Raw genomic sequence first — 19,366 nt, 5'->3', positions numbered from 1 at the left:
ACTGAGTGTAGTGACAGGGCTTTGAGTCAGTCCATGTAAAACATGTTGTTTAGGCCATATATTCTTAGTAAGGTATCTCTCTGGGTGTTCCAGTTGTTGTATGTCTGGGCAGATACATGCCAAAGGGAGCATTATATTCAATGATTGGTCTAAAGAGGGCTGAGTAAAGGGGAACAGTGACATCCCTAGATCTAGACACAATCCCTTTGTTTATAAGCTGTGCAATACAGAAGGACTTTCGTACAACAATAGACACATGCTGGTCAAAAGTTAGGTCACTGTCTACAAGCAAGTCCCAAACAAGTGGGTCAACTCTTAAGGCAGTATTGTTGATGTGTTAATTTTGCAGGATAAATGACTTCCCAAAGGATACAATAATGCATTTTTGACACTTAGTTTCAGTCCATGATTTTGTTAACAGTTATTTATTTTGGACAAGCCTTCCTGCAGGATGACTAATCATTTGGGGATTCAGTGACTGACTGTTACTAGCTTGCAGTCATCTGCAAACTTAGTCAGCCAGAGCCCTTTGGTATTGGCTTTTACTTCAGAAACGTAAATGCCAAACAGGAGAGGTCCTAGCACAGAACCCTGGAGGACTCCAATGGTGACTTGTCTCTTTATGGAGGTAACTTCTCCTGTTTGATTTCCTTTGTCCTATCTGTGAGCCACTTGGCAATCCAATGAGTGACTTAGGATTTATTCCCAGTTTATTTAGCTTTTCTACTTTGCCTGAGCGAAGAATTCTGTCAAAAGCTTTGGTCAGGTTGAGGTATGTGGTGTGTATAATTTTGCCTTCATCCATTGCTTTGGTGACCTCTTCAAAAAAAATCGACTGGGTTGAGTAAGCATGATCTTCCCTTGATGAATGTAAACTGACTCCGATCTTGTGTTTGGAGGTAGCCTATGTATTGACTGATTAGTTACATGTTAAGTCTTTCCCTGGCTTTGCATATGAGGCTGGTCAGACTCATTGGTCTGTAATTGCCTGGGTCTGTGGAAGGTTCTCCCTTTTGCAGGGGAATGACTGGGTCTGTAGAAGGTCCTCCAGTATACAGAGAATGACTGTAGCTGTTCTCCATTCGCTTGGTACAAAACTTGTATGGTGGCTGAGATTGAATAGTGTTGTCAACCTCTTAGAGCAAGAAATCTGGACAAAGCCATAAGTAAAAGTGGGGCAAAGGCCCTAAAATAGGGACAATTTTAAATAGTGCTCTTACAAATTTAGAAAGTTAATAGAATAACAGGTTTTGTATTAGCATGAATTTGCTGAAGGGTGTAAGTCTGAAACCGAAATGTCTGTCAATATTTTCTAACTTCAGTCTTTAATAATTTGACACTAATTTGCTGGAAAACCACAATTTCATGAAAATGGATCCAACATATGAGGTAAAAGTCTGGACATTCTGCAAGAAGCTGTACAGTTGAGAGCTATGGTAGGAGTGTGGCTAAATCATGCTTCCTGCTATTTCAGATGCATCCTGGAATATTGTCAGAACCCATTGATGCAGTATTTTTTTTTTATAGCCCTTTTATAACTTGCTCTTGTGTGATAACTTTTGGCAAGATAGTTTCAGTATATCTTGAAATACCTTGAATATATCTTGGTATATCTTGAATGTCTAGCTATTATCTTAAAGTTTTGTGATTTTTATACATGACTTGATATATATTGCTGCTATATTACTTTATGTATTACTACTTCAAAGTTTGTGTAACTGTAACTTTGTATTTTGCTGACAATGGCATTCTTTTTATTTTTACTTGTAGAAATGTGTATTAGAGGTTTGCTTCCTAAGACTTAACCAAAAATAAATTCTACCCACTGGTTCTCTCAATCAGTAAAAGTATAAATAAATATTGGCAAAAGCCAGTAACTCTAAATTTCTTGTGTGGGCTGGCAACAATTCATGGGCTAGTTTAATCTGTAATTTCACCTATTACAGGTCAACCCCCCACCATATATATGAAACAGCATATTTTAAAGAGCTATTGTACACCTAAGAAATCTCTTCTACAATGCCATTATCAATGGGCTGACAGATTTATACACAATGGTGAGCTCTGTGTTAGCAAGCCAAATCAGGAGGACTATGTACATAGAACACAACATGTACTATGCAAAAACAACACAATGCAACATGCACACAAAATCAGCTGTGAATCCAAGACAAGGAAGCACAAAACGTATTGCATACCAGGCCTGATGCACAGAGTGCCTGTGAACCTGGGTAATGTCCTGTGGTGCGCTCACTGCACAGATACATTCAGTCTGCACAGAAAGAGCACTGTACCATATGACTCCACAGCAGCTGCAGCAAGACATATCATAATCAGGGATCACCTGATGCACAGAGTGCCTGTGAACCTGGACAATGTCCTGCGCTTCGCTCACTGCACAGATATACACGGTCTATATCTTATCTTATATCCATATCTTATTCAGGGATCACTTTCTAAAAGTAGTTCACAGTGTTGGCCAGGGACAAGAAAGGCCATGTGTGCACTAAAAGAAATATTACTCTGGAGGGGAAGATGGCAGCCACTGGCTACCTAGTCCACATGCCTAGTCTGTGCTTCATTTTTTTCTTTAATTTAAACTTTTCATGATTGTCTCACCTTTTATCTGTTAAGGTGAGCTGCATGTTTAATCCAACTGCCATTTTTTTGGCTTGGCAAAAGTTCTGATTGTGGTAGTTTTACTACCATTGCTATGCCCTCCTGTGGTGGTGCATGTGACCCTTGTTGGAGTTCTTGGGCATCAGCCAAGCTTTCATCATTGCCTGACAACTGTAATATGCCAGCTATTGGTTCTGATTATAGTTTCTTTCTGTAGATTATGTGGTATTGATAGCTTTTTCAATGTTTTGTTTGGAAAAAGTTTATCTCTAACATCTTTTACATCTTAGTAGGTGTGGACATTGCTTTACTGTTACAATCTAGCAGACTTTGGAGGATTTCTTGGCCATAGAGTAGTTTTAGTCAGGAAGGAATGGCAGAGAGTTTCGTTCACTACAAGGACTGGGGCTCCTTGTACCCCCTCTTCAGTTAAGACTCTCTGAGGTCCTGAGGTAATGGATGAGGGGAAAGAAGCACTCCTATCACAAGTCCTATCACATGAATATGTGCAGTTTGTATTTATCAGGATCTGTCTTTACTTTGCCTCTTCATGTTTGTGACTGCTACTGCCATTAGTCTATGTCTTAAAAAGGCTCTGCATTCAAATGTCGGCTCTTCAAATGCCAAGTGCAGCCAAAAAAAAAAACAGATCGAAAAGCCAGAAAGAGTGAATCTTGAAGATTGCTTTTCCCTTCAAACTTATTTTTTTGCAGGGACACAAACCCTATGCACCCCCCTGAACACACACACATGTATATATATATATATATATATATATATATATATATATATATATATATATATATATATATAGGTCTATGTCAGATGACTGAGTTTTCAGAAACTTAAAATTCATATGGTCGAGACCATATGATTGACTTTCTGAAAACTCAAACATCGAAAAAACTCAAACACAAAAATCTACCGTTTTTTAAGCCTGCCCCCCTCTGCAAATTATATATATCAACTCTGAGATCGCACTACAGAGATGAAAAGTATAAATTTACCATTCCACCCTGCTACAGAATCCTGAAATCGCAAAATCCTGAAGATCAAAATCCTGAGACCAAAATCTCGAAAGTTCAAAATACTGAAAACTCACAGGATAACAATACTTACTATATTCCAGCACAAGTACATACAGAAAGAAATAAAAGACAAACCATATTACTCTTCTCCAAGTATACAACTCCGAGTTTGCACTTAGTGTAGTGAAGTATAATTTCGGAGTTGATATATTTAAGTAGCAGGGGGTCTGGAGGGCACAGCCCCCCACATTGAGGGTACAGGGGGGCTTGCCCCCCGCTTATACTTGGAGAATTATAATATGGTTTGTGTTTCATTTATTTATGTATGTACTTGTGCTGGAATATAGTAAGTGTTGGTATCATGTTTGTTTTCAGTATTTTGAGTTTTCAGTATTTTGAACTTTCGAGATGTTGGCCTCAGGAATTTGGTCTTCAGGATTTTGGGTTTTCAGGATTCTGTAGCTCTCCCACACATACACACACACACACACACACACACACACACACACACACACACACACACACACACACACACACACCAAGATCGCCATACTTCGGAGAAAAGGGAATGTTCTGGGAAATAGCTATCTCAGACTTAATATTTGTTAGCTTATTTTTCGGCCATTCAGTCTCTGTTTTTTGGAACTGACATTTCAAATGATTACCCTCAAGGAACATGATTTTGTCTGCATTTGTGTACTTTTACTGTCTGACTTTGATTCTCACTGTCTCTTGCATGCATTTATGTGTTTAATGGCTTCTCCATTTTGAACTGCTTGTAAATGACAGTTAAAAGCATGATTTTTCAATTTACTGTTCTGACTGTGCTAATATTTATGTCAGTTGTGTTTGTATTTTATTTAATCATTGAAAATCATTTTTAGCATTTTTTTTATTTGGCTTCGCAGTTGTTTTTTTTTTAATATGTTTCTCACTTTGTTCTTTTGCAAGCCATTCATCTTGGTATAAATATCTGAAATTTCATGTACGTTTCTGTACCAGGAAAACAAAAATATCTCCTTTCTGCAGTCTCTGCACCATTTTGTCTATTCCCACATATCCTAACTTACTGAATACTTTCTAGTATTTATGGCTACAACATAAACCTGCCCAGAGTGTCTAATTCTGTGAACCCCTTCTTTCATAAACTGCAGATTCAACCTCACATCTTGCACTACTCCATCTCTATCAACTTTTTATCCTGTAATCTCCATACCATTAATCAAATCATTTGGTAAAGATGTCACCAAAGTATTATAATCTGTATTCAGAACAATAGAAGGTCCCCATTTGTCTAACCTGTCTGCATCCCTATTTTCCGTATACATTTCATAACCCCTCTTTTTCTAGTGTCATTCATTCAGGATGGCTGTAAAATCACCTGACACTTACTGTGTGGTAACACATACCCCTATACAATCATTGTTTCTCAACAGCTGCCCTGCCCCAAGCATGTCCTGTTTACAACTCAAAGCATCTACTCTCTCATTCCGTATACCTTTCTTAACCCAGACACATATATCTTCTAAAAATACCAGCTGCATGCAGTGTACTTTCCTGTTGAATCAGTCCTCTCCACATCCCTCAAACATTACATAAAAATGGTCTTTATAGTTAATTTCTTAGACAGAAGAGGAAAACCACTGCTTTGTTACTAGCCACAACACATTCTATTGTCTAAAAGTGACCACTGAGATTTAAAGACCTGCACTTCTCTATTCTTCATTAGATAAGAATGGTATACCCTCAGCGATGTATCATGCCCACTTCAGCTATTCACATGTTTTATTCTGCACCCAGGCCTATATGTCATCTGTACTTTTTGTTTTAAAACACTCATGAGACTATGATGGAAGCAATAAATGGATGCATATCCATATAGTCTCTAACAGCTGTTGAAAGGACTTGCCCCAAATTATCCTTAAACATGTCAATATAAATTTTAGACATTCATTTTCCTATATCATGATGTTCAAGCCTTTCAATTTAAGCCATAGCAACTTATGATCTGAAAAACTATTAACCCATAATTTCTGTCAGCAGCAGAAAAAGTAAAAATTGCAAAGATAAAGTTTATTCTAGTCAATATTCTAGCCCTATAAGTAATTTATTACACCTAAAAGTCTTTCTTCTTGTCAACCAAAATGCCTCTAACAGCTTCTGAATCTCATCTCATGTTTCCACTCTTTTATGTATTTCTCTCACTGGACACTTATTGTATCTCCCCTAAATGACCTGACCTGTTATTGGCAAATATGGAGAGCACTTCAAAACATATTTTTTATATTTTCATGTATCAGACCAAAAATCTCACATAAAAATAATGCTCCTCCAAATCAGAAATATTTCCATGCCTGGAACCTCAGCTGTTCAGTTAGTTAAATGAAATAAAACTTCCATTACTAATAGTACTGTTTTGAATATGTTTTGTTAACAAAAGACCATCCATAAAACCACCCCTAATGACATTCCACTTCTGTTCTGGAAATTGATCTAGTAAAGACATATCCTGTAGAAAAACTCTGTCCCCCACCAGCTTTGTCTTCATGCACACTACAACAGCCATCTTATGTTTCCAATCTGTCATGCTGTTAACATTTAGGATAAGCAAAGCCCACCTGTCATTTTTTAATTAAATCTTTAATTAGGATCTGGAATGTGTTTCTTTTGTCCTCATGCACTTTTCCTAATACATAATATTTTATGTTTTGTGTCAGTCTGTGGGGTCACTGTAACTGGACAGTTACCATTTTCCTTCTCTCTCAGACAATCATTGTCTTGCAGACCACTTTTCCAACTGTAACAACATCTTTTTACTCTGAAACCACTATACCTGATTTTTATGTTTCTGCCTGCTGTAAAATCTTTTTGATTAACTATGATGTATTTATACAGACTGCTCAGCCAGATTGCCTTTCTTATCCTTTCTCTTGCCTATCTCTCTTCTCTAACCTCTACCTCCATTTCCTGAGCCGAGAAACAGCAGGGCCAATAGTGACTCATCTCTCTAAATGTGGTACATTTTGACCAGTATTGTCCAAATTCTCCCCATGCCCTTCAAATGTACTTCAGACAGTAGACACTAAGATAGACATGTGGCATGGAAAACATGTTTTATGTTGTCTTACATATCAGAAGTAGCATATAAAACATGTTTTATGTTGTCTTACATATTGAATAATGCCCCATGTCACTCTCACAACAATGATTTTGTAAACATGACACTATACTATTTTGTAGTGACAGATAAACTCCTACCTCCTACGCCACAGTCCCAGTTTATCATATACTTTGTGAAAAACCCTACCACACACGAAGGTCCAGTGGTCAGATCCATGAAAGCCACTTTTGAAAGAAATAGTCAATTTTCCTCTACCGTTTAATGAGAAGTTAGTAATCAAAATCTCATTTCAAGGACTAGAGCATTTTTCTTCTTAAAGCTGAAATCAGAAGAAGTGTCAGCCGAAAAATGAATTAGAGCCCTAACAACCCTTATCTTAAGTTTCACTGAATTCTAAAACACTAATCAGTAAAACCTGAATACCCTTTAAGGCACACAGACTACTTTATTAATATATTAAGCACTTTCATATCCTAGTTGGACAAGAATAACTATCTTTTCAGTGTTATTAAGCCTGAAAAGCAGTCACATGAAAATACAGATTTAAATAAACATTGTAAGTGTATTTTCCTTGGCAGAGATTATTCTTATGACTTTTAAGCCATAGCCATTAGTACAGCTTAGTCTAATTAGCCATTTTGATTCACACAATGAAAGAATATTTGTAATTTTTTTCACCCTGCTCATTTGTCTAAATATTTGCAGCACAAAAAGTTTTAATTCACGCTGCTGGACAGTATCCCTCATATGCTTACATGGCATTTGGAACAACAATTGTATTCATCTCATAAAGAAGCTCTCTAATATTATTACATTGGACTATTTTGTTTTGCATACATAGAACTGTAAACAGTGATGGGATGCCACATAGGACACCCCAATCATATCACAATTCACCTTATCATACTAAAAATATTTCTGCAATGTTCAGGAATAATGATAAAACTTGATGGTACGAACAGTTTAGGGCTTACTTAGCTGACTGCTAAAATGAAGAACTCAGGTCCAGTACTAAAGGTTTGCTGAAATAAAAATTAGTTCTAGGAATTTCAAAATCTGCTTAAACTAATTCATCTAAACTCTAAGATCCCAGAAATAAAAGTTGTCCAGACATAATAAACGAATAAGGAATGGGTCAAAGCAACAGGACACTCAGAGGAATGAGGAAGGATGACAACAAACAGCGAGTTGACAGGCATTTTCACACTGCACAAATTCACAAAAAATATAATGGGATGGGAATATATACCTGACATTTCATCTGTGCTATTATGTCTTAATATCCAGGAATTTCTTAATCTTCTTGGAACATGTGTATGCAAATTTCAGGGGGCTCATCCACCTTTGACCTTACTTTTTGATTTGAATGTTAAATATCTCAGTTCTAAGCAGAAATTTTCCACAAATTTCCAGGGACAGGATTACACTTTAAAAATATTTAGAGCTAAATTCTGATAAGTCATAAGCATTGCTGTTTGTAATAAGCAACAAGGGAAACAGAGTGTCATGACATATCCTGCCATTCACAAAATGTATTACATTACTGACCAGCTGTGCAGGATAATCATGTTGCAAACACTTATTCTCATTGTTGTGCCTGCAATACTTTACTAAATGGAACTTCTCAAAGCTTAATAGCATTGCATAATCTTTATATGCCAAGTATGCACAGAATAGGTAGAGGCTATGGGGGTACCCATGGTCATACCTTTTACCTAGAAGTAATACTATTCTTCAGGTATGACCATATTGTAATTCCAAATAATCTGTGCTAGAGACAAGTCACTTTAATTAATCTAGCATATCTGAGGAATGCTGCAGCATGTCCAGCCCTTGGGACTTCATTTTGCTAATACTGCTGTAAAGTGTATCAATATTAACTTAAAAGTCAGTAAAATCAAAACTGATATCATTAAACTGAGTTTACCCATCTGCAGTATTTTGAATATAGCCTTCCATTTTCTTTATCAAAAGCTTCAAGATGTAGCCCATGAACTTGGATGCTGGCAGTATAATAAACCGATACCAGAAACTATTAAGCACATCATGGTGTTTTATGTCCTTGTGCAAGTTTAGCATGTCAAAAAAAGGAAAAACTTTTTTTTTATTTATGCTTTGTTGACCAGGTTAGTCCCCTCCTTTCAGTGTATACCGATGGTGTTATTCTTAGTGGGCACTGAAAATCTGGCCAGAACATCAGGGAACTTCCACTACTCTTTTGCACTCACCTGAGCACCACTAGCTCAGGCAGATGGGGCCTCAGTTTAACATCTCATCCGAAGGAAGGTACACTCAGGACCATACCACCTCCTTATGCTAGACTGCAGTGACAGTACTGAAAAATTAGTCCTGCTACCTGGTATGGGACTTAAACTCACTGCCATCAAATCTTACAGCATCAGAGGCCAGAACTCTGCCTTTTGAGCTACTGAGACTATATAAAACTTGAAATCCAGCTATCTACCCATATCTTCTGATATTCTTGTATTAAACATAAAATCATCCAAAAATGACATAATTGCTAAAAATTTACTGCAGGTGTTCCTATCAGTTTTCACATAGGTGATGAAATCATCTAATAAACCATTAACTATTGAACTATACTAACCGCTTTCCAATGCCAGTACAGTACCATATTTATCAGCTTTCTTAATATTGATAATGTTATCTCTGCCATATTTTAAGGGCTTTCCCTTCCATATCTATTAGATTGACAAAGTGAATAATTTCCTTGGAATTTAACCTGCAGATCTCTACTTCATACTTTTTCCAACAGAGACAGACCCACAGACAGAGTGGTGGGTTAAAATCAAACCTAATAAGTGCTCCTAGTTCAATTGTAGGTATCAATGATATTTGCAAATCTTTTTTTTACAAGTTTAAACTTCCAACTCATTCATATAGATGAAAATATCAGCTTTCCTTGTTGGTACACAACTGAAACCATATTATTACAATTGTGGTTTTGCAGATGTGTGAGCTATGTCTTATATGTTAACTATATTCCTTTGTGTGCAGTGTGAGAATACCTGTCAACTCGCTGTTTGTTGTCATCCTTCCTCATTCCTCTGAGCGTCCTGTTGCTTTGACTTATTCCTTATTTGTTTATTATGTCTGGACAACTTTTATTTCTAGGATCTTAGAGTTTAGATGAATTAGTTTAAGCAGATTTTGAAATTCCTAGAACTAATTTTTATTTCACCAAACTTTTAGTACTGGACATGAGACCTAAACTGTTCGTACCATCAGTTTTATCATGAGTATTCCCTACATCACGTTACTTTAATGTTGCCTTATTAGTGACTGCTTATATTAAAATATTCACTCTTGAATCACTCACAGAATTTTTGCAGCTATTAACAATCTGTGTTACAGATCCAGCATCTACATCTGTTAAAACATTATTTTGCTAAACAAAGATTTCTTTCATTGTTTTCTGATTTCTTGTGTTGTTTCTCCTCTTCATTGTCTGACCTGCTAGTATAAACACACTGCAGCATACCCTACCTCACTATTAACAAATGAGAGCAGTATACATACATTTTAGAAATACTGTTTGGATACAATTAAAATGTCTCACCACATTAGTGAATTGAAACTTTTTGTTGAGCATTGCATTTTACCTGATCTATTGTGAGCTGGACATATGTTCATATTATTCTGTAGGACACTACTTACATTCTCCATAGGATGTATTATCAAGAAAGTGCAACTTTTATGATGCATAACACCAGATAACAGCTAACAGGTGTAGCTAAAATATTTAGCCATCTGAGGCATCAGCCAAAGCTGTCCTTAGTTTTAACACACAGAAATCAGAAAATGAGGTTTCTGGCCATTGCCTTCAAAGAGGCAAATTGCAAAGCAACAGCAACTCTCACCCTAACATACCCCTTTTTAACCGTGTGTCATCATCTGTCTAAATCAATTTCTGTAAAGCTCATGTTACGAATGCATCACCTCCTCTTGTGGAAAGCAAGAATTTCTACATCCACAAAGAAAAAGTAATAATAGTAATAGTAATAATAATAATAATAATAATAATAATAATAGTAATAATAATAATAATAATAGTAATAGTAATAATAATAATGACAATAATAATAATAATAATAATAATAATAATAATAATAATAATAATAATAATAATAATAATAATAATAATAATAATAATAATAATAAATCTCCACCACTAACTCATTCACAAGCACTCCCATCTGGCCAGTCATAGATGGAATCTTCCACCTCTGATGTCCCTTTCATCAGCTTTCCCATGATGCCATCCATTACATCTACACTGCACCCCAGCCTACACTACCATGTGTGAGAGATGGCATCATACATAATCCTTTAGTCTGACATACAACACTACCATCAAACAAGGCAGCCTCACCAAGCTGCACACTAACAGCCAACCTAAAGTATGCAAGATGCAAATGTCATGACCATGCTGTGAAAATATTGTGAAAAATATAATTTTTAGACCAATACAAGCATAGCCATTTTTCTTAGTCTGAAGAGCAAACAGAGGCTACAGTGCAGCTATGACAAATGTGTTGCCCACCTTAGTTACAGACCCTTGAAACTAATGATGAGATAAGTAATATGATTTAAAGAATAACCATTTCTGTATCCTACTTTTGCTGTCAGTGTCACTGCAGTCAGTGCAATACTCAGCAGTTAAAACCTGACTGGTTACACGTCTTCTGCAATGTTGATAAACTGCACTTGTTCACCTGTCAGTACCTTTGCATGTTTTGTATTCCACTGCTATCATATGTATCTGTGGAGAGTCTCCTGAGTATTTGTAGAACAAAAGCAGCATCTCACATCAGACATAAAACCATCACAATGGTTCCCCAGGGGCTAACTCACGACTGCAATGCATCACTGCCCAACACCTCATCACTCTTCTGCACATGGGAAAAAATCCAAACTGTGGTCTGAATAACAAGCAGCCAAAAGCCACAAATGGTAACTAATCTCTTGCATTTTTTTCATTATCTAAATAAAGAATACCAGTCTGTACTTTCAGGGCAGCTGTGCAATCCCCATGCACTTGCTGTCTGTCAAGGTTCAAGTCCATGACCTCTCCATACCCATTTCTCAGACGAGCAAGGCACTACATTGTATGGAAGGTTTCATGCATTTGTAAACAAATAAGAAAAACAAATGCTCAATAATCTCTTCTGAAGACACCAATAAATCCCACAGTATCATTAGATGATGTCATATCTTACTCTGAAAACACCAAGCAATGCATTATCAGCATCGATCCAACGCCAAGTTAAGGCCTGGATGTGAAGATCCATAAACCACTTAAACAAGTCCATTTTCTCTCATCATGAGACAAGATGTCCACCGACATGCCAGTATTCCATAGCAGCTCATGCATATATTATAAAACGTGTTCATGGGAAACATGACAGCGTCACACATCATGTAAAAAGTCAATCAACTAACTACCTTATTCATCTTTTACTGATAAACTCCTCCCCTGAGCAAGTTTGTATTCTAACAATTTCCATGAAGCACAGCCATCACTGCTACTCTGAGTACAGAAACTTCCTTCTTTTATCAAAGAGATGCAATATCTGACAATCTCACGTATCAAAAATCTGTGCCAGTACATGCAAGATGTCTGCACTACATGCTGGTTTCTCCTACAACCTTTGCAGTGCAAACACCTGGTACCTGTTGTACATCATTGTAAACATAACATGACTATACTGCTAGCATTTATTTAAACTCATTTGTGAGAGTTCAAGTTGAGATATTTAAGATAAAGGCTCCAGCAAACCATAATGACCAGACATTTGCCAGCATCTGCTTTAAATGTTTGCACAACATGTCCTGAGTGTTTGAAATCAGAATACATAACTGCTGGCCTGCTAAGTACCAACCTGCTGCAGGAAGAGAACACTTACTCTGCCAACAGGGAAACAAAACTTGTCTGTAGCTTATCATCATTTTTAAAATGCTCCCACAGTGTGCCGTAATATGCTCTTTGCCCAGATGTATTGTCAATTAGTCTTTCACTCTCCTCCTTTTGTTGTAAATAAACCTGACTACAGATCCTTCTGGGCCTTTTCTTCCACCAGCTCTTACTAGACTGTGCCCATAAAACACTTTTATCCTTAATGAATGTACTATTTTATTTAGTCTTGTTGTTTGCTTATGCTTAATCCTTTTTCATATATCATGATTGTCATACCTGGCCGAACACTTCATTAAATGGTAAGTTATAATAGTTTGCCTTTCCAGCATTAAGGATGACGAGTGCATAACTGTGATAGAAGAAAGCTAAAAGATGCTTATATTTATTCTTCCAGAAGACCATTGATCTGAGGATAAGAATACTACAGTGTTATATTTTTCAGATTATTATAATACTTTAAAACTAAAAATTTCTTTCCAGATTTTAACCAAGGATTTAAGACTGGATACTATGTTGGTGGAGTTCTGGCATTTGTTGGAATTATTACTGGGATTACCGGCATCATTTTAAGATGCAAACCAAAAGGTAACATTCTTCCATGTAAAATAGTTGAAATTAAAAGTAGGTATGTTAAACAGGAAGCATACTGCTTGATAACTGGTAGTATTATTATTACCTGCAGCATGCATTCATTATGTGAAAATAAGCACATGCGTGTGAGTGTGTGTGTGTGTGTGTGTGTGTGTGTGTGTGTATGTATCTCTGTATATACAGGTATTCATAGAAACAAGCACACACACACACACACACACACACACACACACACACACACACACACACACACACACACACACACACAATGAGACATAAAGGAAGGTTTCTTCTACATTACTATGCAAAAAAACGACCACATTTTGAAAATAGATATTGCTAGTTTATAGAGACGATGCTCCAAACAAATATATGAATACAGTTACTACATTGTTAATTCGTGATCATAGAATCTGTATGTTCATTTTTTATGATTATCGTTAATTTCTGGATTCTGTTAAATCATTTTAGTCTTATCCCACTGTACCATATTTATAATTATGTTGTACTTCTGTATCAGTTAGTGTTTTGTGCTCATTGTTTGGGATTCATAGACAAGCACTTTATACCTGCGCAGAGAAAATTTGTTGAAGGGGTCACTTTGTAAAGAGCCACATAACTAATCTGATATGCATTAAGTACTGAATAATGCAAGCAGGCTGAGCAAAAGACTGCACGGTGAAAAGAAGCATACTGCTAAGGGAAGTAGCAGTAGTAGCATACTGCTAAGGGAAGTAGCAGTTACAGCATACTGCTAAGGGAAGTAGCAGTAGCAGCATACTGCTAAGGGAAGTAGCAGTTACAGCATACTACTAAGGGAAGTAGCAGTAACAGCATACTGCTAAGGGGAAGTAGCAGTAGCAGCATACTGCTAAGGGAAGTATCAGTAACATCATACTGCTAAGGGAAATAGTAGTAACAGCATACTACTAAGGGAAGTAGCAGTAACAGCATACTGCTAAGGGAAATAGTAGTAACAACATGCTGCTAAGGGAAATAGTAGCAACAACATACTGCTAAGGGAAGTAGCAGTAACAGCATACAACTAAGGGAAGTAGCAGTAACAGCATACTACTAAGGGAAGTAGCAGTAACAGCATACTGCTAAGGGTAATAGTAGTAACAGCATACTGCTAAGGGAAGTAGCAGTAGCAGCATACTGCTAAGGGAAGCAGCAGTAACAGCGTACTGCTAAGGGAAGTAGCAGTAACAGATACTGCTAAGTGAAGTAGCAGTAGTTAATTAGAATATATGAAGGATTGGAGGCAAAAACTGAAGTTGGAGGGTTCCTCTCTGATTAGTTGTGTCTGAGCAGAAGAACCAGGCAGGGATGTCCTCTTTTCTCTTTGTTATTTGCATTATGTTTAGAGCCATTGTCATATAAAATAAGAGATTCAGAAATTCAAGGATATAACTGATATGGTAATCAAGAAAAGTTGGCTTTATTTGCAGACAATATTATTCTATACCTGATAAAACCAGAAAAGGACATCTCAGTGTTGTGAAACATTCTGAGACAGTTTCAAGTATTTTTGGGTTATAAAATTAATGAAAACAGAATAAAGGCTATATCTGCAAATTATGTACCCACATATGAATTGGTTAAGCAATACCCATATTTATGGGGACATGGAAAATGAAGTATTTAGGAGTATGGGTTATAAAAGGTTATGTTATAGCAGCAAAGGGGATCCCTATCATATGATAGAAACCTCATTTGACTGAAACGCATTTGACTGAAACCATAAGAGTGAAATTTCAAAAGACTGAAAAGTCACTTGACTGAAACCCATAAGACTAAAAACCCATAATACTGAATTTCAACATACTAAATTGTAAACTGGACCATATAAAACCAGACTAGGTGGGGGGTTATGCCCCCACACCCCTAATGTGGGGGGCTGTACCCCCCCCTCTAACTATATATACTAACTCCAGGATTGCACTACAATGGGGAAAAGGGCATATACCTTTCACATACCTTACAGTAGTCTACATGCCACCACTACTATGCCCTTTTCCCCACTGTAGTGCAATCCTGGAGTTAATATATATAGTTAAGGGTGTGTGAGAGCACAGCCCCCCCCCCACTTTGGGGGTGGGGGTGGGGGGCATAGCCCCCACTAATCTGGTTTTATATGGTCCAGTTTAAAATTTAGTATGTTGAAATTAAGTATTATGGGTTTCAGTCTTATGAGTTTTAGTCAAGTGACTTTTCAGTCTTTTGAATTTTTTTGAAATTTCAGTCTTATGGTCTCAGTCAAATGAGTTTCAGTCAAATGAGGTTTCTATCATATGATAGGGATCCCAGCAAATGATATGTAGGAACAGACTTAACAAAAGATAACAGAAAAAACGAGAAACTGGAAGCTCTTGTTTAAAGATATGGATAGCAAGATACAAGTAGTGAAAATGTTTTAGTCCCTTTAGTTTTATAAATAGGTCAGACATATTTTTATTAACCAGATGAGAAGCTGTGGACAGTAATTAATAAAGAGCTGAAGGATTCTCTCTATGAGGGGAAGAGGGCAAGAGTCAAGTGGGAAAAGTTGATCCTTCCAATAGAACAAAGTGGTTTAAGATTAGCTGATTTGAATGGATATTTTAGAGCAACACAATTAAGACACATATACATAACACAAGCAGAAAGCTATAATTTCAAGTGGAAAGGGATGATAATGAAGTGGGGTGAAATTCAAGAAATGGGGATTTTGAATTTAGATACTTAATGATAATAACAATAATCATACAGAATATTATATTCATAAAGTAGCAGAAAATATTCTAAGAACTAAGCCAACACGGGAATGGAGAAAGGAGATTCTGCCAATAGGGATGAATGCAATTAGGGGTACAGAGAATTGAGAAGAGGGGGTTGGAATTTACTGGAGAAGACTGCCAAAGGAACATAGGTATTAGGAGCAAATAACTAGACAGGGAAATGTAATAGAATGACAAGAGGCTAAGAAGACATTTGGACTGCAGGCTAGAGACTGCCTTCCCTATCAGGGATTGTTATCAGGATATAGGCAAACAGAAAGGGATAGAGGAATCGTAAGTGAAAGACCTGCTCTGGTAGACTTTTCAGTTGACTCTAGAATAGAAGCTGCCCTTAAAAACCAAAGGAGGTTAGAAAAGATTGGGAAGACAAGTTGGATAAAGAATTCACAAGGAAACAATGGGAGGACATACATATGCAACAGTGTCTAGAAGATTTACAATTTTTGCATAGGTATATTTATATTGCCACACAGACTCCAAAGATATTTTTCTCAGGTAGATGGCAATTATTGGAGGAGTGATGGGGAAGAAAGTGGTACCTAGGAAGATATGTTTTGGCAGTGTAATGAGTTGGCAGATTTTAAAAATTGCCTGCAGAATACTCAGTCATAAATATTTGGTGAGTAAATCAGTATAACTAAGGCAATGATTTTTTTTGAGCTGGGATACAGGATTTGAATTTCCTAGACATTGTAAGGCCTTGTTAAGTTTAATTCTGGTAGCTACCAAAAAAACAATTACTAGAAAATGGAAATCTAAATCAGCTGTAGTTGAAGTAATGAATATTGTAACAGAGATGCAAAGAACTGGAAATGGGATCTTTAGAAAAGGGTAGGAGCAAATTACATAGAAAAAAGTGGAAAATGTAGGATGAATAAACTCATAATGATGTTTTAGAGGAGGAGTGAGCTTTAAGGGAAGACAGGACTTGATCAATTTGTAATGTACTGATGATAATTATATAAAATAATATTTGCAAGGTATAATGTTTGTAACTGTGAATATGTTAACAAAGCTTGTTTTCTTTTATATGAATGTATGCATGCATATGTCTTAAGTGACAACTCAAAAAATGTGTTAAAATGGTAAAAAGAAAGAAAGGAACAAACAAACAAATATCTGTAAATTAAATTCCACTTATCGACTAGAATCTTAAGGAGTATTCAGATTTAACAGTTTGTTAAATAAATTCTAAAAATGGAAAGACAGTGCGTGTATGTATTTACAAATTAAAGTGAGCTCAGAAAGTACAGTCAGTCCAGAAGTCAAATATACATCAAAGGCTGTCTAGAATACTGAGTTGACTAGCTTAGTATATTGCATGCATTTTATTTAGAAGCAGGTTACCAATTAATTAGTCACATTTATAGCCAAAAATGCACTGCAAGCTGCTAGGAAGTCTGCATGTACATTATACATACTGGTCATAACAGAGATGGATTAGCAACATATAACTCAAAGCCTAACATTTTAGCTTGCTCCAATTTTTTCTAGCTTGTATCTATAAATTGACAAGCAAAACTAGATGGTAAGGATAGAGAAAACTGCAACTCATCCATGATGATTTAATAACAACTATTTGGTAACAATGACATTCAATACAAGTTAAAAACAAGGCCTCAACTTTCAATGTGCATTAAATTACAGCTGTACACATTGATAGATGTGCTTCTCTTTGTTGGATACATGAGGCATTGCATACATGAAAGCTATGAGGTATGTAAGAGGCTACAGCCTTCTAACAGTCTTCTAATTTTGAACCCACTTATAACTGATGTTATAACACCATATTCACTCCTCACTCATTGGTGTCACGTTAACTCCTAACTGTTCAAAATGTTATCTTTGTACATTTAGTTTGGGTAGGGGAAGCACACAAATCAGTCAGGTGATACAGGACCTATTGCAATGTGATCTGAAGGGTGAATAGATGACTGCATCTAAACTGTAGCTGTATTATTACACAGCTATAATATGTATTTGTTTACTTATTTGAAAGATTTGTATAAGTCCTAATTTCTATGAGGATTTAATGTAAGAGAAACACTTCTTTACCATCATGTAAAAGCCTTGAACCTGTGAAATTCAACGCATGGCTTGTTTAATGTCCTTTTGGTTTGATGCTCTATTGTTGGTGAGATTAGATGCATTTCTTGTATCAGTACAAGTCCTGTAGCTCCCCAGACTGTTAGAGTTAAAGACCGTGGTGGAAGAGTTCATCAAATCAGGAACTTAACTTCAATTTGCCATTCATTCAAATAATAATGCAAGCACAGCATTGGATGGACAGATTTCATAATTGTTCAGGTTTTGTCCTTAAAGGACCAAAATTATGTATGCTCTTCGAGTTCATCTGATCACAGTGAAAGCAAAAAATGTTATTACTTATCAATGTGAAGTGGAATTCTAGGATAAAAATATTTACTTTTACAGTCTTCTTCTCGGGGAAATACTGCCAGTAGTTTACTGTCTTAGTCAACAAAGGGTGAAATAGGCAAACATATTGGTCATACACTAATGCCCATTTAGTTATTTTCAGAGTAAGCAGTTACTCCGATAACTGTACCAAGACAGCACATTTAGGACTGAATTTCCTGACAGCGTATTCAATGGTGGGGAAATTCTCACAGAAGATTATACTCTGTCATTGTTCTGTAGTTATAATGACCTGTTTGTCCCCCTTCCTTTTCTGTTTTCTATTGTCCCTTTATCAGTTCTGAAGTGACGTCTTTCCTGAAAACACTGAATGAAATTGCTGAGATGTCATAAGATTTGAGGGGGGGGGGGCTGAACCATGTGTAGACTTATGGGAAACTATTTTTACTTGTCCAGGGAAATTCTGACTTTAAAATATGCTCCTGTTATTGATGCCAATTTGTTTCATGGCCCAGAGAATTGAGACGAGTTGCCAAAATGGGTAAAGTCTGTACCTCATTCTGACTGACTGTTTATTGGCTCACCTTGTGAGAGTCTCTCGGCAGATAGCCTAGTGTTTACCTATGAACCTATGACAATAGACAAGATCTGAAGAATCTTCACTTGTGGGAATTGCAAGGTCCATGGCATGGACAGGGAGATTGTGCAGTGTTATTAATTTATCCATTGTAATTATTTACTGGGATAGTCAGACCAGGCAGCAAGCTCAACCTTTTCAGTGGAGGCCTACGGAGAAAAGCTCTAGAAAAATTCCAACATTATATAAAGAACATAGTAAACAGAGGTTTGCAAGGAATCCCCAAACATACATGTTTTAAACAGAGTATCATTAATGAACAGTAGCATTATGCAA

The 19,366-nt window shown here is 36.5% G+C and overlaps 1 protein-coding gene across 3 annotated transcripts in view; it reads left to right on the top strand.

Moving 5' to 3' along the window:
- LOC122811579 (major histocompatibility complex class I-related gene protein-like) overlaps nt 1-19,366 on the top strand; it is a 227,994-nt gene that overhangs the window by 106,699 nt on the left and 101,929 nt on the right. For all 3 annotated transcript variants that reach the window (XM_044083509.1, XM_044083510.1, XM_044083508.1), the window contains one exon: nt 13,187-13,291. In XM_044083509.1, the coding sequence (XP_043939444.1) occupies nt 13,187-13,291 (105 nt within the window). The remainder of the gene's footprint in view (nt 1-13,186; nt 13,292-19,366) is intronic.

Source organism: Protopterus annectens, chromosome 9.part0, assembly GCF_019279795.1.
Source record: "Protopterus annectens isolate FY-2018-M chromosome 9.part0, PAN1.0, whole genome shotgun sequence".
Taxonomy (NCBI): Eukaryota; Metazoa; Chordata; order Ceratodontiformes; family Protopteridae; genus Protopterus; species Protopterus annectens.
This window is presented reverse-complemented; position numbering and strand designations above follow the sequence as displayed.